This window comes from Tamandua tetradactyla, chromosome 12, assembly GCF_023851605.1.
Source record: "Tamandua tetradactyla isolate mTamTet1 chromosome 12, mTamTet1.pri, whole genome shotgun sequence".
Lineage (NCBI taxonomy): Eukaryota > Metazoa > Chordata > Mammalia > Pilosa > Myrmecophagidae > Tamandua > Tamandua tetradactyla.
In genome coordinates this window covers 57,654,838-57,681,991 of record NC_135338.1, presented here as the reverse complement: position 1 = coordinate 57,681,991, position 27,154 = coordinate 57,654,838, and the positions used below count along the sequence as shown (strand labels likewise).

Here is a 27,154-nt window from a genome sequence, read left to right as displayed (position 1 = left end):
GCTATTTTTTCCTGGTGAACTGCCACTTTTTTTTTTTTAATTTTTATTTTTTTTTTTATTAACGGAAAGAAAAAAAAGAAATTAACACAACATTTAGAAATCATACCATTCTACATATGCACTCAGTAATTCTTAACATCATCACATAGATACATGATCATCGTTTCTTAGTACATTTGCATCGGTTTAGAGGAACTAGCAACACAACAGAAAAAGATATAAAATGTTAATATAGAGAAAAGAAATGAAAGTAGTAATAATAGTAAAAAACAACAACAACAAACAAACAAGCAAACAAAAACAAAAAAAACCCTATAGCTCAGATTGAACTGCCACTTTTATTGCTATGTACTGTCCTTCTTTGTCTCTTATGATGTCTGTTTTAGTTTGCTAGCTGCTGGAATGCAATATACCAGAAACAGAATGGCTTTTAAAATGGGGAATTTAATAAGCTGCTAGTTTACAGTTCTAAGGCTGAGAAAATGTCCCAATTAAAACAAGTCTATAGAAATGTCCAATCAAAGGCATCCAGAGAAAGATACCTTCGTTCAAGAAGGCCGATGAAATTTACGGTTTCTTTCTCATCTGGAAGGGCACATGGTGAACGTGGCGTCATCTGTGAACTTTCTCTCTTGGCTTCCGGTTTCATGAAGCTCCTCGGGAGGTGTTTTCCTTCTTCATCTCCAAAGATTACTGGTGGACTCTGCTTCGTGGTGCTACAGCATTCTCTGCTCTCTCTGAATCTCCCATTCTCCAAAACATTTCCCCTTTTGTAGGACTCCAATAAACCAATCAAGACCCATCCAAATGGGTAGAGACATGTTATCACCTAATCCAGTTCAACAACCACTCTTGACTAAATCACATCATCTAGGGAGATGATCTGATTATAGTTTCAAACATACAGTATTGAATAGGGATTATTCTACTTTTATGAAATGGGATTTTGATTAAAACATGGCTTTTCTAGGGGGGCATACATCCTTTTAAACCAGCACAATGTCTTTACATTTAAAGTCTATTTTGTCTGATATTAGTATGGCTACCTACTCCTGCTTTCTTTTGGTGGCAGCTTGCATAGAAGATCTTCTTCCATCCTTTCACTTTCAATCTAACTGTGTCCTTGAGTCTAAGATGTGTCTCTTGTAAACAGCATATAGATGGATTATGTTTTTAATCCACTCTGTCAGTTTGTATCTTTTAATTGGTAAGCTTAGTCTGTTTAACATTCAAAGTAATTACTGCAAAAGCAGTTCTTGATTCTACCATCTTGTCCTTTAGTTTTTATTTGTCAGATCTGTATATTATTTTCCTTCTCTCTCTCTTTTCCTTTAAATTACTTTTACTCATATTCTTCAATTCTGTGCCCTCCTCCAGACTTCCCTCTCCTGTCTTTTTTTTTTTTAATCAGCTGACAGGGATCACTTTAGTATTTCTTGTAGAGCTGGTCTCTTGTTGACTAGTTATCGCAATCTTTCTTTATCTTTGAAGATTTTAATCTTTCCATCAATTTTGAAGGATAACTTGGTTTGATGAAGAATTCTTGGTTGAAAGCTTTTTTCATTCAGGATCTTAAAAATACCATACTACTGCCTGCTTGCTTCCATAGTGCCTATTGAGTAGTCTGAAATCAGTCTTATGTGTTCTCCCTTGTATGCAGTAGATTGCTTTTCTCGTACTGCTTTCAGGACTTTCTATGTCTCTTCAACACCTGACAGTCTGATTAGTATGGGTCTTGGAGTGGGCTTGTTTGAATTTATTCTATTTGGAGTTTGCTGGGCCTCTTTGATGTGCATATTTATGTCTTTTATAAGGGTTGGGAAGTCTTCTCTGATTATATCTTCAACTAACTTTCCCAACCCTTTATTCTTTTCTTCTCCTTCTGGGACACCAATAATTCTTATATTTTTTGTGTCTCTTGTTGTCCATCATTTCCCTAAGATCCATTTGCACTTTTCCCATCTTTCTTGCCATTTGTTCTTTTGTGTGCTCTAGTTCTATTGTTCTAGCTCACTTATTCATCTTCATTCTGCTTTTTCGAATCTGCTATTGTGTGACTCCAGAATACTTTTTATTTGGTTTACTGTATCTTTTATTTCTGTGAGATCTGCCATTTTTCAATTTAACCTCCCAAATTCTTCTTTATACCCTTCTAGTGTCTTCCTGATATCCTTTATTTCTTTATAAATATCCTTGAGTAATTGTTCCACATTCTGTGTTCTCTCTGGAATTCTGATTTGGTCGTTTTGCTGGGCAATTTATGCTTGGATCTTCATGTGTTTTGTGATTTTCTGTTGTGTTTGGGGCATTTGATTATCTTGATATGGTTATTATGCAAGTTGGTTTCCTTCACTCTTCTAAAGTTTTGTATGTACTTTGTTTTTGCTGAATGTTTCCTTTGCACTTCGTTTGTCAGTTATTCTCTGCCAAATCAAGGTCCGGATCTCATGTAGAGGATACAATTCAACTTGAGGTAGGCTGGAGTGCATGGGTACTCCAGGGGCAGAATGACTGACTACATGCAAGAGACTCCTACTCAAGTGCCCCCCCCCCAAAAAAAAGAACAAGATAAGAAAAAAGAGATAATAAAGTAAAATAAAAATATAATGAAAATATGAAACACAAAAACAAGAACCACAACAAAATACACTTCGACAGTACTAGGCACCAGAATCAAAAAGAAACACCTCAGGACATTTCACTGGGAGTGAAATCAGGTTGGTGCCCGTCAGAGGGAAAGAAAATTTAAGAGAAAATAATAGTAATAATAAAAATAAATGAAATGGAATAATAAAAAAATGTGAAATAAAATATAGAAAATGAGTAAAATATAATATGAAATATCTATACAAATTTTAAAAAATAATGAAAAGGACAATTATATTACTAATAAAAATGTATAAAAAGAATATGTTTTAAAAGGGGGGAAAATGGGGTGGTGTGATGGTGGCTTAGTGGCAGAATTCTCGCCTGCCGTGCTGGAGACCTGGATTTGATTCCCGGTGCCTGCTCATGCAAAAATAAAGCGGGGGGGGGGGGGTCGAATAAAAAAGGAATATTGAGGAGAAAAAATGAAATAAATGAGATATAAAATAAAAATAAAGATCTAGGCAGGTAGGGAGTTAGCTTGCCTGCTAGCCCCTTCTCCCCAATAGGTGGCGACCTTGAGGCTCCTCCTCCCTCAAACTCTCCCCTCCCTGTCTGGTGCAGCCGACCTGCAAACTATCGCATTGGCCAGCAGATGGCGGGCTCCAATCTTCTCCCTCAGCTCTGCCCCTCATGGCCAGAGCAACTCGAGGTCGTCATGCTCAGCAGGGGGCTGTTTCGGCAGGGGGTCTGCTCTGCCAGGGGTAGCCGGCCAGTGGGTCTCTGCCAGGGTGACTGGAGAGTCTACCAGCACGTGGGGGATCAGCTGATCAGCTGATCTGCAGCTCCGGTGGCCTGCCAGATACTGTGACCTGCACCTGACGGGGTGATCACTCCCCACACCCGAGGCCCACCTTGTGGTGGACAGTCACTGGTCTCTGGACTCCCTGCAAGTGGGGCACCGCAGCCATGTGGGGAGGTTTTCCCAGCGGGCAACTGTGCAGGCTGGAGTCAAGGAGGGTCAGTTCCTCCAATTGCACCTCCCTGGTGCACCGCAGCCCACCCCAGTGAGGATCAGGGTCACGCGACCCACTTGCTCTCCCCTGATCCTCACCTCGCCACCAAACTGCCTGAAGACCCTCCTAGACTACTCACACCCCGGGACCTGCAGTCCTGGACATTTTCTTCCCATCTTCTATTCTTGTTTCACCGAGCAGCAGTGAACTCACTGTACTCCGACCTGCCATCTTCCTGGAAGCCCCCCACGTATAGGTTCTTTACATCCTTGTTTATATTCATTCCTAGATAATTGATTCTTCTCCTTCGTTTTTTTTTAAACATGGGCAGGCACCGGGAATCAAACCCGGGTCTCTGGCATGGCAGACAAGAACTTTGCCACTGTGCCACTGTTGCCCTATATTTGATTCTTTTAGTTGTATTTGTAAAAGGATTTTTTTTCCTTGATTCCCTCTTGAGATTGCTCATTATTAGTATATAGAAACACTACTGAGTATTGCATGTTGATCTTGTGCCTGCCTCTTTGCTGAATTTGATTATTAGCTTTAGTGGCTTCACTGTGCTTTTTCAGGATTTCTGTGTATTAAACCAAGTCATCTGCAAACAGGGAAAGTTTTCTTTCTTTCTTTCCAATTTAGAAGCCTTTTATTTCTTTTTCTTGCCTAAGTGCCCTGGCTAGAAGTTCCAGTACAATGTTGAATAACAGTGGTAACAATGGGCACTCTTGTTTCCTGATCTTAGAGGGAAAGCTTTCAGGTTTTGGCTATTGAGTATGATGTTAGCTGTGTGTGTGTGTGTGTGTGTGTGTGTGTGTGTGTGTTAATTCCCTATATGTCCTTTATAATGTTCATGAAATTTCCTTCTATTCCAAGTTTTCTACATGTTTTTATCAAGAAGTCATGTTGGTTTTTTGTTTTTTTTTTAATTTTTTTTTTTTACATGGGCAGGCACCGGGAAACGAACCCTGGTCCTCAGGCTTGGCAGGCAAGCGTTCTTACCTGCTGAGCCACCGTGGCCCAGTCATGTTGGGTTTTGTCAAATGCTGGGGCAATTGAGATGATCCCTTGTTTTTCTCCTTTATTCTTTTCACGTGGTGTATAACATTAATTGATTTTCGTATGTGAATCACCTTTTATACCTGAGATAAATTCCACTTGATCATGGTATGTAATTCTTTAATTTGATGTTGGATTTGGTTTGTTATGATTGTGTTGAGGATTTCTGCATCTATATTCATAAGGTATACTGGTCTGTATTTTTCTGTTCCTGTGGTATCTTTGTCTGGCTCAATTTTAGGGTGATGTTGGCTTTATAATATGAGTTAGGAAGTTTTCTCTTCTTTTTTTTTGAAGAGTTTAGCAGAATTGGCACAAATTCTTCTTGGCATGTTTGGTAAAATTCTCTAATGAGAATGCTTTTTTGGGCCTTTTTTGCTGCAAGATTTTGATTACAATCTCTTTACTTGTTTTGGTCTTTTGAGATCTTCTATTTTGTCTTGAATCAGTGTGGGAAGTTTGTGGGTTTCTAGGAGTGTGTCCATTTCGTCTAGTTAATCTAATTTGTTGGCATATGATTGTTCATAGTGTCCTCTTGTAATCCTTATTATTTCTGTTTTCATTTCTGATTTTTATTTGTATCCTAGAGAGGATTTCTTAGTCAAGCTAAAGGTTCGTCGATCTTACTGACCTTTTCAAAAAACCAACTTTCTGTTTCATTGATTCTCTCTATTGCTTTTTGTATTCTCTATTTCATATATTGCGTTAATCTTTGTTATTTCCTTCCTTTTTCTCACTTTGTGTTTAGTTTGCTCTTCCTTTTCTATATCCTCCAGGTTAGATCTCTGACTTGAAATATTTCTCCTTTTTTTTTTGTATGCTGTATGGGAGGGGTCACATTTATTTCGTTTTCCATGTGAGTACCCCGTTATTGCAGTACCATTTGTTGAATTTTTGTTTGTTTGCTTGTCTCTTTGTTTTCTTGTTTGTTTGTTTTTTGGGGGAAGTGCATAGGCCAGGAATTGAACCCAGGTCTCCCACATGGCAGGCGAGAATTCTACCACTAAACTACCCTTGCTCCCCCTCTTCTTTTTTTAACGTAAGCTATAAATTTCCCCTCTCAACCCTGATTTCACTGCATTCCATACATTTTGGTATGTTGTGTTTTCATTATCATTTGCCTCAAGATATTTCCTAACAGCTCTTATGATTTTTTAAATTATTTTTTTTGCAAAAACATTTTTAAAATTTGTACATTGTACATTTCACTATTGTTATACACTCTAGGCATTCCTAGATTATACCATCTCAATCTTTAACATCTATCTTTCTTTCTGATTTCATTTATGTCCCCAGCCCTCCTCCCTCTATCATTCTCACATGCAGCTTCATTCAGTGTTTTAACATAATTATATTACAGTTAGGTAGTATTGTGCTGTCCATTTCTGAGTTTTTGTATCCAGTCCTGTCGCATAGTCTGTATCCCTTCAGCTCCAATTACCCAATGTCTTACCCTATTTCTATCTCCTGATGATCTGTTACCAATGACATATTCCAAGTTTATTCACTAATGTCAGTTCATATCAGTGAGACTATACAATATTTGTCCTTTAGTTTTTGGCTAGTCTCACTCAGCATAATATTCTCAAGGTCCATCCATGTTGTTACATACTTCATAAGTTTATTCTGTCTTAAAGCTGCATAATATTCCATCGTATGTATATACCACAGTTTGTTTAGCCACTCGTATGTTGATGGACATTTTGGCTGTTTCCATCTCTTTGCAATTGTAAATAACGCTGCTATAAACATTGGTGTGCAGATGTCCGTTTGTGTCTTTGCCCTTAAGTCCTCTGAGTAGATACCTAGCAGTGGTATTGCTGGGTCATATGGCAATTCTATATTCAGCTTTTTGAGGAACCACCAAACTACCTTCCACAGCAGTTGCACCATTTGACATTCCCACCAACAGTGAATAAGTCTTCCTCTTTCTCCACATCCTCTCCAGCACTTGTCATTTTCTGTTTTGTTGATAATGGCCATTCTGGTGGGTGTGAGATGATATCTCATTGTGGTTTTGATTTGCATTTCTCTAATGGCCAGGGACGTTGAGCATCTCTTCATGTGCCTTTTGACCATTTGTATTTCCTCTTCTGAGAAGTGTCTGTTCAAGTCTTTTTCCCATTTTGTAATTGGATTGGCTGTCTTTTTGTTGTTGAGCTGAACAATCTCTTTATAAATTCTGGATACTAGACCTTTATCTGATATGTCGTTTCCAAATATTGTCTCCCATTGTGTAGGCTGTCTTTTTACTTTCTTGATGAAGTTCTTTGATGCACAAAAGTGTTTAATTTTGAGGAGCTCCCATTTATTTATTTATTTATTTCTTCAGTGCTCTTGTTTTAGGTGTAAGGTCTATAAAACTGCCTCCAATTATAAGATTTATAAGATATCTCCCTATATTTTCCTCTAACTGTTTTATGGTCTTAGACCTAATGTTTAGATCTTTGATCCATTTTGAGTTAACTTTTGTATAGGGTGTGAGATACGGGTCTTCTTTCATTCTGTTGCATATGGATATCCAGTTCTCTAGGCACCATTTATTGAAGAGACTGTTCTGTCCCAGGTGAGTTGGCTTGACTGCCTTATCAAAGATCAAATGTCCATAGATGAGAGGGTCTATATCTGAGCACTCTATTCAATTCCATTGGTCGATATATCTATCTTTATGTCAATACCATGCTGTTTTGACCACTGTGGCTTCATAATATGCCTTAAAGTCAGGCAGTGTGAGACCTCCAGGTTCGTTTTTTTTCCTCAAGATACTTTTAGCAATTCAGATAAATTTGCTTATTGGTTTTTCTATTTCTGAAAAGTTGTTGGGATTTTGATTGGTATTGTGTTGAATCTGCAAATCAATTTAGGTAGAATTGACATCTTAACTATATTTAGTCTTCCAATCCATGAACACGGAATGCCCTTCCATCTATTTAGGTCTTCTGTGATTTGTTTTAACAGTTTCTTGTAGTTTTCTTTGTATAGGTCTTTTGTCTCTTTAGTTAAATTTATTCCTAAGTATTTTATTCTTTTAGTTGCAATTGTAAATGGAATTCGTTTCTTGATTTCCCCCTCAGATTGTTCATTACTAGTGTATAGAAACACTACAGATTTTTGAATGTTGATCTTGTAACCTGCCACTTTGCTGTATTTGTTTATTAGCTCTAGTAGTTTTGCTGTGGATTTTTCAGGGTTTTCGACATATAGTATCATATCATCTGCAAACAGTGATAGTTTTACTTCTTCCTTTCCAATTTTGATGCCTTGTATTTCTTTTTCTTGTCTAATTGCTCTGGCATGATTTCTTTTTTGACCCATTGGTTTATTTAAGAGTGCATTGTTTAATTTCTACATATCTGTGATTTTTCCAGTTCTCCCACTGTTATTGATTTCTAACTTCACTTCATTGTGGAGGACAAGACATATTACATGACTTTAGTATTTCTGAAAGTGAGCTTGGTTTTAAGGATTTTCTATTTTATGAGCACCCAATCAGCACACCTGATCTCACAACCCAATTTTAAGAAATAAAATTGTTTAATTAATTCTTTTAAAATATGAGCTAAATGACAGTACCTTGACTATGTCTTCCAGCGTATGAACAGACTCGTCCACAGCAACCAGGTAGTGGAGCTTTGGCACATGGTCTATGACGTTTTGTATCACTCTGAAAATCAACAGGTGAAGTAATCCCCAGAGGGAAAAAGCAAAAGAGAACTTTTTCACTGAACACCACCCCCAGAGGCCAGGTATGGTGTTTAGTGCTTTAATAGGTTATCTCATTTTATTTCCAAAAAAAGTGATGGTTGGGATTGTTATCCATCTTCTAGAGATGAGGGAGCTGAGGTACAAAGAGGTGAGTGACATTTTCCAGGATGAATAGCTATTGGGAAAGTAGAAGCACCAGGATTTGAAACTTAATACAACTGGCCCCGGGTCCCATCTTCCTGCTATTATACTACACCCAGCCTGAGGATCTGGCACTTACAATGCTCCAGCGGCTCATGCATGTCTTACAACAATGCTTGGGGTAGGTGTTTTACAAAGTAAGAAACAGATTCAGAGAAGCTATGACCCTCTTAAGGGGGTACAATAGTGCTGAATGGCAGCTCAGGGACTGAGCCCAAGATTTCTAATTCCCAATTAATGATTCCCAACATTTCTGAATATAGTCTATTCTCATTAGTTGTGGTGGTTAATATTCTAAAAAGTCAACACTGAACATTGAACTATTACTCCCAGGGAAACTACAGGGGGACATCCCAGCATGCCTGTGGTCACAACAATACATAACCTTGTTTTATGAGTGATTCTGTTTAAAGATACCTTGTTTAATATATATTGCTAATTCATTAATATTGAACTCACAGGCAACAGCACTTTAACTTGTGCCTTGAAACCACTTCTTTTCTCCATAAAGCACATCACAACTTTCTTGCACTTAGGAACACTAGACAGCATTGCAGCACCACATTGGGGGTCATTTTAAATAGTGAAAGACCAACAAAAAGCACAAAAATGCGAAAAATGTAGTACTAGATATACTGTGAAAAGGACACTTGCTTAAAGCATGGGAGCTGAAACAAGAAGGCCATGTGATGCCTGATTTGACCTCACCTGGGACCGCATATGTTCTGCCACCGTGTGCAGATTGGTGAAACCACCATGAATAGTGATTTTGAGGTCCCCAATACATTTGAACAAGTAGGTGACTTTGCAAATACAGACTCCACAAATAATGAGGACCCAATTGTACTTAAACTGGCAGGACTGTGTTAAGGGCTTTATAGATGTTATCCCATTTAACCCTACCAATGACATTATCAGGTAGGTACTATTATTATCCCCTTTTTACAAGTGAGCACATCAGACACAGAGAGGTTAAGCAACTTTCCCAAAGTCACAAAGCTAGTAAGTGGCACAAACTAAAGAATTCCAGAGAGAAACTATAGTGAACAGAATTTTATTGTGATGACCTATCAGTTCTGCCTCCATTTTAATGCCTTCTTCAGTAAAATGAAAATAAGGCAAATGCACCCTCCTAAGTATCCATTGCACATTTGTTTTATGTTAATTTCTCAGAACACTTCAGCTTTTAGCTTTTCCTGTTAAATATTCGACAGTCTTCAAAGAAAAGGATAGGAAAAGAAGGTTACTTAAGGGGCCCTGGAGTCATCTGTAATGAGAATAATTTCACTCTCTAATTTACCTGTTTGGAAGTAAGATATTAAATACTAATGCTGTTTTAATAATGTAAAAGAATCTTTTACTTCCTCAAAACCTGATAATGAATTGATGTAAAATCTCTGCAGAAAACAAGGGTGCATGGCAACTGTCTCCACGTCCAGCATAACTGCTGGCTGAAGCAGATCCAGTTTTGCGGGGTCTGCAGACTATCAAGCTAGAGGGTTTTTTTTAGAGAAAAATAACACAAGTTAGGGGAAGGAGTTTGGAAGGACCCCACGCAGAGGAGAAGCTCTGAAGCTTAGGCTTCATGTTCCATAGTAAATCCATTTGGGATTGCGGGGACATCTGGGTGGATGCACGGATTAGGAGGAAGAGGAAGAATCTGAAAGCAGAACCTCAGGGAAGTGAAGGAACCACTTCCTCCTGGGAATGAGCTGTGAGGTGGTGGCATAAAGCCCCCAGGACCTGAAAGGTAGAGCTGATGAACCACAAATGAAGTGAACTGCTTCACTGGTCTAGGTTTAAGTCAGGTTCTTCACAGAACGGTCTCCAGACCTTTCTGGATCATAGGATCGGGTTGCTGTGTGATTATGCAAAACATGTACCAACTTTACCTATAAACACACAAACAAAACAAAACTTCAGGTTTACAGTTCACCTTCTGATTTCTCAAGTTTAAGTTTATTGGTTGGATATATCAATCTCACCTGGGACCTAGGAATAAGAAACTAGGTCCCGAGAAAGCACATACCAAGTTCTTTTCTGTTCTAAAATTGGAGGGCATAGTATTCATCTGACAAAGTCCTTAAGATATAAACCTAAACTTGTCATCTGAATTGTGGAGCTATTTCATCAGTTGTAAAATGGAGGTAATGTAGTTCTCTGCCTAGGGTGGTTGTGAGGGATAAATACAGTAATGAATGTAAGGGTCTCAGCTCAGTGGCCAGGTAAGTGCTCAGTAAATGTTAGCTTATAACCAAACAAACATATCTATCAATTAATTCTAGGAAAGTCATATTTCTGTGAAAACACTTACCCTGCCAAATCAAGAACATGAATTGTGGGAATTACATTTGTTCCATCGCCAAAAACTGGTAATGCAGGCACCTCACCCAACCATGCTGTCTAAAGAGAAAGAAAAGCAAAAGCATTTTTCCTGCAGTTATAAGTGTATAGCTTTTATAGCTTATAGCTGGAGGCATCCGAAAGCTCTTTCTATCTGCTACAATAGTGTGCTCTTGGAGATATTTCATGTCAGTCCTAAGAAGATCTAAGAGCTAGTCAAATCCTACTGAGAGAAATAAAATGTAGCTTCAGGACTGCAATGTTTTTAAAGAATTCTATAATCAAAACATCTGTCTTTAGTGTTAACTTGCATATTATCTTTTGAGAAAGGAAATGCTTTCACAAGCATGATGTCCTACAATTCACACAAAATCACTGGCAGGAGGTAATTATCATCAGTTCTTAGATGAATTCTCAGGAGATAGAGTGTCTTGTAGGAGGTTACACTGCTTGTGAGGCATTGAGCCTGGACTTGAGCCCCAATCTTGAGTACAAATCCTTGTCTTTTCACTTCATTAAGCATTTCAGTAACCACATAGACATGCTGAGTACTAAACAGATGATTTAAAATTGCTTTTAAAGAGTAAAGGAGGTAGGAGTGGGGGCCACAGCAGATCACTGGGCCTTGTAAGATATTTTGGACTTTGGGGAGCTATTTAAGGGTTTTAAGCAGTGCAGTGATACCATCAGATTTATTTTTGTTGCCTCATGGAGGAATGGTGGGATGAAAGTGTCTAATTTGGGAGTGGAAAGCTATGACAGCTATATAAACAAGAGAAAGTTTAACCTAGCCTTGGTGGGGGGAGTGGGCGAGTGGGGTTGGACAAGGGAGATATTGAGGTGGTTGACGCTATAGGACTTGGGATTTTGTGATGGGTGAGAAAGAGGGAAGAGTTGTGTTCTGGCTGTGCAGCTGGATGAAGGGTTGCCCCATTTACTGAGATGGGGCCCTGGAAGAGGAGCAAGTTTGGGAGCAGGGGCGGGGGGTGAGGGGGTGATGTATGGATAGGTTAGATTTGTGCAAGTCATCCAGGTCAAGGCACTAAGTAGGCAATTGGATCTATAGAGCTAGAACTCAGGAGAGAGAGTCAGGCGCTTAAGTTTTAGAGTCATTGGCTTCAGTCCTGAGAATGAACAGACCAACCCAGGGAAAGAATGGAGAGAGAAAGATGACCAGAGGGGCTAAGACAGAGGCCTGAGAATGCCAATATGCAATGATCACGCAGGTGAAGAAGAGCTGAAACTGGACAATTACAAAGGGCTTTTTTAAAACTTTATCTTCTTCAGTTTTCATACCTCTCACATTAAAAAATCAAACCAAGCAACTCTCTCTTGACTATACTGCTTCCTCTAACTCCTGCCTTCTTTCTCTAACCCAGTTACATTAAAACTCCTTGAAATCATTCTCTATTTTCACCATTTCCAATTCCTCTTCTCACATCCCCTCTCGAACCTACTCATACCAGGCTTTTGTCTTACCACTCAAAAAGAAAGAAAAACAACAACCCCCCCACCAAACAGTGGTCAATTATATCATCTTGTTTGATCCATATGAAATATTTGACAAAGTTGGTCATTCTCTTTTTAGAAATATTCTTTTGCTTTCACTTATTTCTCCCTCTTATCTCACTGACCTCCTCTGAACCTCTTCTGCTGATTTTCTTTCATCTCCCTGTAACCTCTAAATATTGAAATGTCCCAAGGCTCAGTCCTTAGACCTTTTTTTACTCTCCCCACTCATTCTCTAGGCAATATCATCCTGTCATGTGGCTCTAAATACCATCCATATGTTGATAGCTCCCCAAATTACATATCTAATCCTGACAGCTCCCACCTCCCAACACCATGATCTCCACACTCCCATGCCTAACTGCCTACTCAGCATTTATACTTGGATGACAGTCATTTCAAACTTAACATGTCCCAAACTGAGTTCTCATCTTTCCTTTGGGTACTTCCCTCTAACCTGCTCCATCCTCAGTCTTCTCAATCTCAATAAATGGCAATGCTATCCTTCCAATTGTTCAGACCAAAATCCTTTGAGTCATCTTCTACTTTCTTTCACCCTTACATCCAAGTTTTAAATAAACCCTATTGACTCTATCTTCAAAATATACCCCAAACCCAAACAATTTTCACCATCTCTACCATTTGCATCCAGATTTTAGGCATTACCCTCCTAACTAATCAGTCTGCTTCTGCTCTTGCCCCACTACAATACTTTCTTTACCCAACAGGGGAATAGAGTGAGCCTTCTAAAGTCTAAAACAGATTGGGCCACCTCCTTCCTCAAAACTGACTAATGGTTTAACAAATCCCTCAGGATAGAAGCTAATGCCCTAACAAGGTGTTACAAAGCTGGGCTCAGTTCAACTCTTTGATTACCTCTTTCACCTACCATTCTCCCATATTCTAGCCCCACTGGTCTCTCTGTTGTTCCTCAAACATAGTCATGCTATTTCTTTACATTTTCTGTTTCCCATTGTCAGGAATGCTGTTTCCCCAGAAAGCTAATTAGCTAGCTCTGTCTTCACTCTTGCTTTCTGGTCAAATGTAACATTATTAAAAAGGTCTTCATTAACTATCTTATATAAAACTTTCCAACCCTACCCCCGGCACTCTCTTTCTACCTTCCTCTGAGTTATTATTTTCCATAGCATTTGTTAACATCTGAAATATTCTACCTTTATTGGTTTTCTTGTTTATTATTTATTACCTTCTTTTCAACCAGACCAGAAAGTCAGCCCACAAGGGCAGAGACTTAATTTTATTGTATTCCCAGTACCTCCACTGGGTCCTGGCACATGGTAGGCACTTAGTCAATTATTTGCTTCACAAATGAAAGGAAATCTATCTTTTTCTTTATTATTCTGAAAGTGGTGAATACAGTTTGCTAATAATGGGGAAAATACGTGGCGATAGCCCAATGCTATATTTTCCTTCATATTCTGTTATTATACTTCCCTAGCCACATTTTGAAGAATCATAAATGCCTTCAAGTTGTATAACTTCACTTTAAGAGACTTTCTAAAAATTAGCATAGTTATTGAAAAGGCAAACCTTAATAAAAGTATGTAAGATGCCTCCTTCCACTCCATACTGAAGTCCAGCAGCAACTACATAAGTTGCAAATTTTTTGGCCTATTGGACAAAATATTTAAAAAGTTAAATGTCATATTATTAATCATACTGAAACAAAATTTTAGTACTTAAAAAAGAGCACTTTAGGAAGTTTCATCAATGATTTAAGACTCCTAAGGCATGGTTTAATATAGAAATAGTATCCCCCAAAGGAGGGAAATACCACCAACCACATTATTCAGAAATGCTTCTGATCTCTATTAAGATTTAACTGTGACTTTCAATTAAATTAAATCCTGAGTTTATTGTTTGTGAAAACTTGATACCTGTAAACACTCTGCTGGGCACTGAGGGGGGAAAGAGAGATGGAAAGATAGGTTCTTCCATGAAGATCTTTAATTAACTAGTAGCAGAGGCAGATATTTATATAAAACCAAGGAGTTTGGTAATTGGCCTTAATTCAAAGATTTTGATTGGCATTGAGTCTCCCCTTCATTCAAGAGGGGTAGTTTTGAGATTGGGAGAAGTTTGCCTCAATATTTAATCATTTTAAAATGGACTATTAGACAAAATACAGCTATTAGACAAATGGTGCCAGCAGCCACACTTCGGGAAAATGGGCTTTCTGGTGTGTCAGAAAGCTTGAGGCAGTGATAATACTTTGGGACACCTGGGCACGAATTCTCCTTTCTTTGATGTCCTCCTCCCTCATACCCCAACAACCATATGACCTTGCTGATGTTTAACTGAAAATTCCAGCGAGACTAGTTACGATGGTTGGTGCCATGTTTTTCTGGATTGCTAATGCAAGGTCCAGGTATTAAAGGTGCAGTGACCACCAGAAGGTCTTTGTAGGTTCAACTGAACATGTGACACTCAAGATTACCAGGTGCCACCCCGTTTCAGATCAGATTTTTAATCTTTGGTTAACGAGATTTGGAATTTAATCTTACCTGAAAGACAGTGATTTGTGAATGTATGTGTGTGTGTGTGACTGGTTTCTTGCCAATCCGTCACCCAACTAAACCATTGCCTTTGGTTTCAGAAGTGGGGTTATCAGTAGAGACCCCCACCACCACAGCCATGATTTGGGAGGTAGGATATTGGTAATTGAAGGAGAGAATGATGAAATAAAGATGTACCCCAGCTGGGGACAAAAATCAAGGATTTCATGGTTTGGGAAATGTTCAAAATTCAATAAAGTATTATAGTTATAAGAATTTGGAAGTGGAAGGAATTTAATCCATTTGGTTTAGCCCATCATTTTATTCATTTTATTTTAACCCCAAAAGTTTAATGACTTTCTATTGTCATAAGTTAATGGTCATAAAAGGGGCAAGAGTCCCTAATTCTGTGTTGTTTTCTTCAAGTGCTTTATACTCATAGTGTTGGTACCGCCTGATGGTAGGACAAAAGAACTTGAGGAAGTTCCAGGCTCTTGTTGTAATATCCTCTGAGACCACTAGGTGGCATCTTAAGACTATTATTATAGAGCACTTGCCTCCAGTCGTCCACTGATGGGAAAAATATAATGGAACCTCCAGAGAATGGAAGGACACAGTCCCCATGGAAGCTTCAACCGTTATAGAGCAGTAATGATCTCTGTGATTAGATGTGTCCCTTTGGAAATAGGACAACCTCACCACTGGAGGGGTGGCCTGTGGCAGAGCTTGATGAAACCCACTTGAAGAAATTGTGACACGCTCCTTTCTGTAGCTAGGAACTAGAGTCAGTTGCTCTCTTTTTCACTGGGAACCCAAAACTTCGCAGGCGTTCCTCAGAACACAATAAGCTCTAATCTCTGATTTCCAATCAGGATGGCATCTTAAGCGCCTTAAAAATGCCTTGTCATTTCACAAAAACAAAATACAGTGAAAAACATTATTTCACAGTGCTTTTCTTCTGTTGTTTCCCTGACCAGAATTCCCTTTTCCATCTGGGGAAGTGCAAGTTCTTTAGAAAACAAAGTTCAAGAGTCAATCATGTCATGTATTGATTGAACAAAATGTTACCTAGTCAACTGTGTGTCCAGGAACTCGTCCATGTTTTGCCCTGACCATTCCTTCCTCTGGGCATCTATGACCTTTTGTCGTATTAGAGTTGCTGCTCACATGTCTGCCAGCCCAGTGGGACTGGGGGCTCCCTGGGGACAGGAGTTATATCTCCAGGGGCCAATTGTTTAACACAGGCAAGGAGCCTTGATCTATGCCCTCCCCCACCTCGACTTCTTGTGGTTCCTTTGTTCTCTTCTCCTGCTTCCTAGTTTCAATGCACGCGGGCTGATCACTCTGCCGACTTTGCCATTCTCCAGGTACTGGAGCATTTCTCTCTTTTTGGAATGTACCAAGAACATTCTGAATCAGGACATTCACACCTGTTGTTCCCTCAGCCTGGACTGCGTTTTTGCCAATTCCTTTTTCTTTTTCTTTTTTTTAAGCCTCAGCTTATGTGTTACTTCCCCAGCTCTCACCCTACATGGCATCAGGGCTTTCTGATTTTTACCCCCAGGGAATCCTGAACTTCTCATTGTAAGTCATCAGTTGGGTAACAATTTGTTAAACGACTGTCTTTCCTGGAAGCTGTAAGTTTCATGGAGACAGGGACTGGGCACGTTTTTCTATGTTGCATCTCAGACCCTAATACAGGGCCTGGCGTGTAATAGGTGCTTAATAAAAACCTGTTGAATGAATGCCTGCATGAATGAGAAGCATGTTGCTGCCAAATTTTCTGTTTGTGACTTATGGTAGATCCTGACCCTTTAGGAGGAAGTACCGGGTAGTGGTTCAGAGCACAGGCTCCTAAGTGAGACTCCCCAGGTTCAAGTTCAGCTCTGTCTCTGATCAACTGTGGGCAAGCTACTCATCATCTCTGTGCTCCTGACTTCCCATATGTAAGAGGAGTATGATAATAATAACACCTACTTCATCAAGTTTTAAGAATTATATACAAGAAACATGAGGACTGCATGAGAGAGCAAAAGTAAAACATTTAGCAGCGTGTCTGGCACATAGGACATTGATAATTATTAGCAGTTAACACTTATTCATTGCCAGGACATTCCACAATCTATTTTGGTAAAAGAGAAATAAATAATTTTATAACAGACACATGTGAAGTGATCAAATTTGCTATGACCAAAAGATACTAAGCTTTATATGAACTTCTTAGTTATTGGTATGTCTTAGTAATCTGTGATCATGGATGTGTTAAGATAAACTCTTTTGAAATAATAATGGGTTTTTGGAGTCTGAAAAACAGCAACAAAAAACCACAGGCTTCATGTCTATCCACCAGACCTCTCTTTCCCAGTGTGCCCACGTCTGTGAAATGGGCAGGTTTAGTATATATACCACACCGTGGTAATGGGGATTATATCCAACAATGCTGAGATGGTGCTTGGATGGCGCTCAATGATTCTTAGTTATGTAGCCCTAAGCAAGTTAGTTCGCCTCTTGACCAGTCTCCTTGTTTATAAGATGAGAACAACATGCACTTTACAAAGGAGCTGTAAGAAATAAATAAGGTAGACTTTGGGAATTGGGAAGGTGTGGTTCCCTTCTTTTCCACCTTAATTCCAAGTTACTTTGCTTCTTCTGGGGCAAGTGTCTACTGAGACCCCCAGATGCCTTGGGAAGTTGGGGCTTGAACCCTGCTGGGTCCTTGACACGGGGCTTTCAACCCAGTGGGCTGGACCAGAATTTGGGCAAGTAGGCTCTTGGGGATGCTCAGAGACCTATGGTGTAGAAATGAGGACATTAAACTAGGAGTCTAAAGAGCCATCTAAAGAGCTGAGATCATGGGCATAAAGCATGTGGAACTGTCCCTGCTGTGCACAGTTTCAAAACAAGAGTGAAACTATCTCCTGGACCAGAGGTGAGTAAATACAGAAGAGGGGAAAGAAGTCATTCCACATTGCCTTCAATGGAACTTTTCTTACTCTACATGTTCTTTGACTCCAGACTTACATTTTTTCCATATTTGAGAACCATTTTTTCAGCATTTATGTGGTCCAGAAAATTTGGATGATGTTTTCTCCTTCGATAATCCTCTTCAGTAAATGGAATCTCAGAATCATCCTAAAAAAGAAAAAAGGCCAGATCTTTATGGATTAAAGCTTCCTAAAATTTCTTAAGCCCAAAGATGCTAGCTCAATGGTGTTCCTTTAAGTTCAAATAAAGCTTAAAACTATAGCTTATTTTTTTTAACTTTTTAAATTGTATAATATAACATATATACAAACCAAAGAAATATAAAAGCAATAGTTTTCAAAGGACTATTTAACGATGGTTACGTAACAGATCCCAGAGTTTGTCATGGGCTACTGCATGATCCTCTCAGATTTTTCCTTCTAGCTGCTCCAGGATATAGGAGGCCAGAGGCTTAAATATTTTTTTATTATCACAATCGACCATTTTTTCCTTCTTTTTTTTTTTGTGAAAAATATCATATGTGCAAAAAAGCTATAAATTTCAAAGCATAGTACCACTATTAGTTGTAGAACATATCTCAGACTTTGACATGGGTTATAATTTCACAATTTTAGGTGTTTACTTCTAGCTGCTCTAAAATACTGGTGACAAAAAGAGATATCAGTGTAATGATTCAGCATTCATATTCATTTGTTAAGTCCTACCTTCTCTGTATAATTCCACCATCACGTCTGATCTTTCCATATCTCTCTTTGGGGTTGTTTGGACTATGGCAATGCTATTTTTTTTATATTGGAAGGGTTTGTCACTAATATGGGGTAGGGAGATGGAACTATCTGATGCTCTGGAGAGGCTGGGCTAGGTTTCAGGACTTATCTGGACCAGGGACCTACCTGGAGATTGTAGGTTTCTGGAAAGTTACTCTAGTGCACGGAACCCTTATGGAATCTTATATATTGCCCTAGGTGTTTGTTAGGATTGGCTGGAATGGTCCTGGTTAGGGGTTGGCAAGTTATGACAGGTAGCAAGGTCTGCCTGAAGTTTGCATAAGAGCAACCTCCAGAGTAGCCTCTCAACTCTATTTGAACTCTCTCTGCCACTGATATTTTATGAATTACACTACTTTTCCCCCTTTTGGTCAGGATGGAATTGTTGATCCCACAGTGTCAGGTCTGGATTCATCCCTGGGAGTCATCTCCCATGTCACCAGGGAGACCTTCACCCCTGGAGTCATGTCCCACATAGTGGGGAGGGCAATGATTTCACTTGCAGAGTTGGGCTTAGAGAGACTGAGGCCACATCTGAGCAACAACAGGGGTCCTCCAGAAGTAATTCTTAGGTATGCTTATAGGTAGTCTAAGCATCTCCACTACCTACGTAAGCTTCACAAGAGTAAACCTCATGATCAAGGGCATGGACTATTGATTTGGGTGTCCCTAAAGTTTGACACAGTATCAGGGGATTCTTTGATAGTAAGGTTTAATAGTTCCATATTCTTTCTCCCCTCTCTCAGGGGACTTTGCCACTACTTTTTGATTATCTGCTTAATATACTCTAGGATGTTTCTAGGCATTACAATAATCTATACAGGATTAAAGGACCTCTTTCTTATTCTGTGCTTCCCGTGTTTCAGTTGTTCAAATGAGCTATACAGATAGGTTGAATAAGATTATGCATTACAAAAAATTTCAGTTCCAGACCAAACAGACCTTTCTTCCACTGGTCTCAATGGAAGTGTGTGTGGTTCTAAAATATAGACACTGTCTTCCTTACCCCTATATTCTGAATTATTTTAACTCCAACCTGTTCGGCTTTGTTCTTATCTCTAAATATCAGATTATATATATAAAACAGCCTCTCAAAATCCAGAAATAATAATCACCACCCCGGACTTAATGTGTCTGCTATAAAAACTTACAATCTAGGCTCCTGTTTTCTTATAAGCATTTTCTAAAGGTGACCACACCATTGTTCTTTTTTGTTTCTGGCTCTTTTTGTCTCAACAAATGTCCCACGTGTTCATTCACATTGTTGCATGCCTCATGGCATTGTTCCTTTTTGCAGTAGCACAGCCTTCGTTCATAAGTATACACCATTGTTTGCCAATCTACTTCTGCTTCAGTGCATCCTTCAACCACTTGCATTCATTGGGCATCATGTACAGGGCTCAAAGTCCATAGCCCATCAACATTCTGAATTTTAGATGATTTCATTGTTCCCAAGAGACAGAAAACCAAATAACACACCTTCACCTAATAGGAAATCTAAACCTCCTCCTAACTCTTGTCTCTCACCCCATTATTTACCTCTGCTGTTGCTGTGGTAGTGCTGATGGCTTCCTTTTGAATATAGCTCATTGCATGCAATAGCAGTTTTCCCCTGTACCCTGGACTTAAACACTGTTTATACAAAAATCATATCTTTGAAGGAATTCTTATGAGAACTCATTCATATTTCTAGTGTGAGTCAGTTGGACATGTAGGTCTATACAACCCCTTTCAATCTTGTTCATCTTCAATATGGTAATATTACTTCTAGACCCACTAGAGAATCACCTTGGCTCCTATCTATTCCCTTACACTAGAGTTCAACCTCATTATCTAACAGTTCACCCATCTCTAGCTTCTATGTATCCCTATATTCTGTATTATAAGCCTCTGATTATACCTTTATGTTGGTCATAAAAGTGGACTCATACAGTATCTACCCTTTTGTATTTGGCTAACTTCATTCAGCATTATGTCCTCAAGGCTCATCCATCTTGTCATGTGCTTCAGGATGTCATTTTGTCTTAACTGTAGCATGATATTCCATTGTATGTATATACCACATTTTGTTGATCCACTCATCTGTTGATGGGCATTTGGTTTGTTTCCATCTTTTGGCAATTGCGAATAATGCTGCTATGAACATTGGTGTGCAAATGTCTGTTTGTGTCGTTGCTTTCATCTCTTCTGGGTATATACCAAGTAGTGCATGCTATTGCTGGGTCATAGGGCAACTCAATATTTAGTTTCCTAAGGAACTGCCAAACAGTCCTCCATAGTGGCTGCACCATTAATCATTCCCACCAGCAATCATAAGAATTGACATCTTAACTATATTTAGCCTTCCTATCTATGAGCAGCAAATGACTTTCCACCTATTTAGATCTCCCCTTGATTTCTTTTAGCAATGTTATGTAGTTTCCTGTGTATAAGTCCTTTACAGACCTAGTTAAGTGTACTCCTATGTACTTGATTCTTTTAGTTGCTATTTTGAATGGAATTTTTTTCCTAAGTGGAGGAAAAAATTCCTTAAGATAGTTCATTGCTTGTGTATAGAAATGTTACTGGTTTCTGCACATTAATTTTATATCCCACCACCTTGCTGAATTTATTAGCTCAAGTAACACTGCTGTAGATTTCTCAGGACCTTCCAAGTATAGAATTATATCATCTGCAAATAATGAGAGTTTTACCTCTTCCTTTCCAATTTGGATGCCTTTTATTTCTTTGACCTGCCTGATTGCTCTAGCTAGAATTTCTAGCACAATGTTGAATAATAGTGGTGACAGTGGGCATCCGTGTCTTGTACCTGATCTTAGGGGGAAGGCTTTCAGTCTCTCTCCACTGAGTACAATGCTGGCTATCAGTTTTTCATATATTCCCTTTATCATATTGAGGTAGTTACCTTTGATGCCAATCTTTTGGACTGTTTTTATCAGAAAAGGATGCTGAATTTTGTCAAATGCTTTTTCAGCATCAATTGAGATGATCATGTGATCTTACCCTTTCAATTTGTTAATGTGCTGTGTTACATTAATTGATTTTCTTGTGTTGAACCATCCTTGCATTCCTGGTATAAACCCCACTTGGTCATGGTGTATAATTCTTTTAATTCACTGTTGGATTTAATTTGTTAATATTTTATTGAGAATTTTTGCATCTATGTTCATTAGGGAGATTGGCCCGTAGTTTATCTTTCTTAAAGCATCTTTACCTGGCTTTGGTATTAAAATGATATTAGCATTATAAAATGAGTCAGGTAGTTCCTTTCCTCCTCAGTTTTTTGGAAAAATTTGAGCAGGATTGGTGTTAGTTCTTTTTATAATGTTTCATAAAATTCCCCTATGAAGTCATCTGGTCTGGGCTTTTCTTTGTAGGAAGATTTTTGATGACTGATTGAATCTCTTTACTTGTGATTAGTTTGTTGAGATCTTCTATTTCTTCCCGAGTCAGTATAGCTTGTTTGTGTGCCTCCAAGAATTTGTCCACTTCATCTAAGTTGTCTAGTTTGTTGGCGTACAGTTGTTCATAGTATCCTCTTATGATTTCTTTTATTTCTTCAGGGTCTGTGGCAATGCACCCCTTCTCATTTCTGATTTTATTTATTTGCATTCTGCCTCTTTTTTTCTTTCAGTCTTGCTAGTGGCCCGTCAATTTTACTGATTTTCTCAAAGAACCAAATTTTGATTTTATTGATTCTTTCTATTGTTCTTTTGTTCTCCCATTCATTTATCTCTGCTTTAATCTTTGTTATTTCTCTTCTTCTAATTGCTTTGGGGTTAGTTTGCTGTTCTTCCTCAAGTTCCTCCAGTTGTGCTGTCAAGTCCTCAATTTTTGCTCTTTATTTTTTAAAATATAGGCATTTAGGACAATAAATTTCACTTTTAGCACAGCCTTTGCCACATCCCCTAAGCTCTGATAAGTTGCATTTTCATTTTCATTCATCTCCAGATAGCTACTGATTTCTCTAGCAGTTTCTTCTTTGACCCACTGGATGTTTAAGAGTGTGTTATTTAATCTCCATATATTTGTGAATATTCTCATTCTTTGGTGGTTATTGAGATCCAGCTTCATCCCATTGTGATCACAGAAAGTGCTTTGAATAACTTCAATGTTTTTAAATTTATAAAGACCTGTTTTGTGCCCCAGTGTATGATCTATTCTGGAGAATGTTCCATGCATACTGGAGAAGAATGTATATCCTTGTGCTTTGGGGTGCAATGACCTCTATTGTCTGTTAGGTCTAATTCATTTATCAAGTTATTTAACTTCTCTGTTTCCTTGTTGATCTTGTGTCTGGTTGTTCTGTCAATGGAGGAGAGTGGTGTATTGAAGTCTCCTACTATTATAGTTGAAATATCTATCGCTCCCTTCAGTTTTGCCAATGTCTGTCTCATGTTCTTTGGAGCTCTTTGATTAGGAGCTAAACATTTATGATTGTTATATCCTCTTAGTGAATTGACCCTTTAATTAGTATATAGTGTCCCTCTTTATCTCTTATGATGTCTTTACATTTAAAGTCTATTTTTCCAGTATTACTATAGCTACTTCTGCTTTCTTTTGGTTACAACTTGCATGGAAAATCTTTTTCCATCCTTTCACTTTCAATCCATTTTTATCTTTGTGTCTAAGATGAGTCTCTTGTAAGCAGCATATAGCTGGATTATGTTAGTCTGTTAACATTCAAAGTTATTACTGAAAAGGTGTTTTTTGATTCCACCATCTTATCTTTTTTATTTTATTTGCCAGGCCTATTTAATCTTTTCCCTCTTTCTTTTGGCATTCTTTAAATTACCCTTAGGGGTACTCTTCAATTCTGTGCCCTCCTCCAAACCTCCCTCTCCTGTGTTTTTTTTTTCTTTCAGCTGACAGATCTCCTTTTAGTATTTCTTGTAGGGCCAGTCTCTTGTTGAAAAATTGTTTCAGGACTTGTTTGTCTGTGAAAACTTTAATCTCTCCCTCAACTTTGAAGGACAATTTGGCTAGGTACAGAGTTCTTGGCTGGAAGTCTTTCTCTTTCAGGATCTTGAATATATCATACTACTGCCTTCTCAACTCCAGGGTGCTAGTTGAGTAGTCTAGACTTAGTCTTATTTGATTTCCCTTGTATGTATAGATTGTTTTTCTCTTGCTGCTTTCAGGATTTTCTGCTTCTCTTCAGCTTTGGACAGACTGATTAGTATGTGCCTTGGGGAAGGTCTATTTGGGTTTATTCTATTTGGAGTTCTTTGAGCTTATTTGACTAGTATATTTATGTCCTTTATGAGGGTGTCATGGTCAGGTTCTTGTATCAACTTGGCCAAGTGGTGGTACCTGTTTGTCTGGTTGGACAAGTGCTGCCCTGTCTGTTGCAATGAGGACATTTCATAGAATTAAATCATAATCATGTCAGCTGCATCCACAGCTGATCCCATTTGTAATCAGCCAAGGGGAGTGCCTTCTGCAATGAGTGGTGCTTAATCTAATCACTGGAAGCCTTTCAAAGAGGATTCAGAAGAGACAGGCTATCATTCTGCTTTGCCTGGCGAGCCTCTCCTGTGGAGTTCATCAGGATCCTTCATCATAATCATCAGCTTCACAGCCTGCCCTGCAGATTTTGGACTCTGTGTTCCCGCGGTCATGTGAGACACTTTTATAAATTTTATATTTGCGAGTGTTCCCTGTTGCTTCTGTTTCTCTAGAGAACGATAGCTAATACATCTTGGTACCAGGAGGGGTTCTTAAGAAACAGAATCTTAAAAATGGGTTTTTATGAATGGTTTTCTACTCTGACTGGACTCAAAATCACTCAGGACTCTGCTTCCCATAATGAGAATGACACTCTTAATCCATGGAGTGAGTTTACAAAAGAGAGAGTCAAAATATCACCATTTGATTCTTTTAATGCTTTGCTTGTATGAAGCCAGGCTCTGGGGATAATGCTTTTGACAACTTTACAGAGTTTTGCGGAAATGAGAGGTATAGAAATGTTGGCTGGTTGTTGTTAGATGCACTGGCTTCATTAACGAGTGAAAGGGATGTGCTTAAGGCTTCAAATGAGCTTAAGTGCTGTCTGACAGATGTAGAAGTTTCTATGAGTACCCTGAAGGAAAATCTTATTTCCTATACCCGTAGACTTGAGATCTCTGAAAATCAGACTCAGAATCTTATTGTTAGAGTAGCAACTTTACAATGTAAACTGAAATCTCAATGTGACATGGTGTCTGCCATTAAAGTGAGGGCATTGATTGGAAAGGAGTGGGACCCTGAAAAATGGGATGGTGACATATGGATTGATAATGATGTCGGGTATGAGGTTGAAACCCTAGGTCTTGCTGAATCTTCTCTAGATAACCCTGTAACAGTCTGCCCTGAAGACATAGCTGCCCCACCTCCAGCCTCCCTTGAGGAGTTGGCCAACCAACCTCCTCCTGAAGGGATTAGACCTAGAGTGATTAATCCTGATTCACCAGATGAAATTTCAAATGAATGCCCTGAAGCAAACGGCTTGGAAGATATTTCTAATTCTTTTCATGACCCACGCACACCACCCCTCATTTCTTTCAGACCTGTTACTAGACTAAAGTTCCAACAGGCCCCTAAAGGTGATGTACAAAGTATCACACATGGGGGGGGGGCCAAGATGGCGGCTTAGTAATGTGCACGTGTTTTTAGTTTGTCCTCCAGAGCAACTACTAAATAACCAGAAACAGTACAGAACAACTCCCGGAGCCACGACAGTGACCAGACACACAGCATACCCCAGTCTGGACCAGCTGGACCAGCTGCGAGTCTCCGGAACAGTGAGTTCCCCAAGCCGCACGCAGTTTCCCAAAGCCACAGTGGCTGGCGCCCGGTGCCCCTCCTCCACAGGCAGCTTCCCGGTGGGAAAGGAAAGAGTCTCTAACAGTAGCAGGAACTGAGTCCAATCAAACACCAATAGTGGCATTAATAAACAAATTCTGACTACTAAAAATAGGCCCCAAGCTCAGGCGAAACTGGTCAAGGCAGAGGTCACCTAAACCGAAAAAGGGGAAAGGGGATGAAACGGAGCCTTCTGAGGCTGTTTCTATGGAGGCTTGGCTGCCTCGGGATTCAGTGCTGGGATTACACACGCTGCAACTGCCCCAAACACAGAAACAGGCTGCTTTCAGGGCTGTCTCCCACCTGAACCTTCCCCACAGGAAGGGTGAAACACAACTCAGGTGGAATCCCTCTCTCAAGGAATTCAGACCCCAGGGCTTCGAAACTTGAAGCCATTAAAACCAGCTTACAACCTTTCCTCTGTCTCCACCACACCCCCAGCAGGGAGAGCCTTCCAAAGTTAAAGGAGCCACAACATCTTTTGCTGGTGGGACCTGCAGACAGACAAGCACCACATACTGGGCAAGATAAGAAAAACAGAGCCCAGAGACTTCACAGGAAAGTCTTTCAACCTGCTGGGTCTCACACTCAGGGAAAACTGACGCAGGTGATTCCTTCCCCCTGAAAGCTTAGTCCGGGAAAACCGGCTGAAGTCTGTAATACATATATAGACCCTCCTAAAGGTGGGGAGGGAAAAGGCACATTACAAGCAGGACAAGAAACAAGAACACAAGAACTGAAAAATTACCCTCTGTTAAACAAAACTTAAGCTAGAGGCCCAGAAAAAGCTGAACTGAAGGTCAATGAACAGATAGACAACAAACTCATCTAGCAAGAAAACCCTAGGTAAGATAAGTGAAAGCAATCTCCAGAATAAACTAATTAAGGTAATTAAATGCCCAGACGCCAGCAAAAAATAACAAATCACACCAGGAAAATTGAAGATATGGCCCAGTCAAAGGAACAAACCAATAGTTCAAATGAGATACAGGAGCTGAGACAACTAATTCTGAATATACGAACAGAAATGGAGAACCTCATCAAAAACCAAATCAATGAATTGAGGGAGGACATGAAGAAGGCAAGGAATGAACAAAAAGAAGAAATGGAAAGTCTGAAAAAACAAATCACAGAACTTATGGGAGTGAAAGATACAGTAGAAGAGATGAAAAAAACAATGGAAACCTACAATGGTAGATTTCAAGAGACAGAGGTTAGAACTAGTGAACTGGAGGATGGAACATCTGAAATCCAAAAAGAAACAGAAACTATAGGGAAAAGAATGGAAAAATATGAGCAGGGGCTCAGGGAATTGAATGATAATATGAAGCGCACAAATATACGTGTTGTGGGTGTCCCAGAAGGAGAAGAGAAGGGAAAAGGAGGAGAAAAACTAATGGAAGAAATTATCACTGAAAATTTCCCAACTCTTATGAAAGACCTAAAATTACAGATCCAAGAAGTGCAGCGCACCCCAAAGAGAATAGATCCAAATAGACGTTCTCCAAGACACTTACTAGTTAGAATGTCAGAGGTCAAAGAGAAAGAGAGGATCTTGAAAGCAGCAAGAGAAAAGCAATCCATCACATACAAGGGAAACCCAATAAGACTATGTGTAGATTTCTCA

At 39.2% G+C, this 27,154-nt stretch overlaps 1 protein-coding gene across 1 annotated transcript in view; it reads right to left on the bottom strand.

Moving 5' to 3' along the window:
- AK7 (adenylate kinase 7) overlaps window positions 1-27,154 on the bottom strand; it is a 119,853-nt gene that overhangs the window by 53,855 nt on the left and 38,844 nt on the right. Inside the window, exons 5-8 of the mRNA XM_077123483.1 lie at window positions 17,954-18,064; window positions 13,968-14,048; window positions 10,879-10,967; window positions 8,232-8,322 (exon numbers count right to left, since the gene is read on the bottom strand). Of these exons, the coding sequence (XP_076979598.1) occupies window positions 8,232-8,322; window positions 10,879-10,967; window positions 13,968-14,048; window positions 17,954-18,064 (372 nt within the window). The remainder of the gene's footprint in view (window positions 1-8,231; window positions 8,323-10,878; window positions 10,968-13,967; window positions 14,049-17,953; window positions 18,065-27,154) is intronic.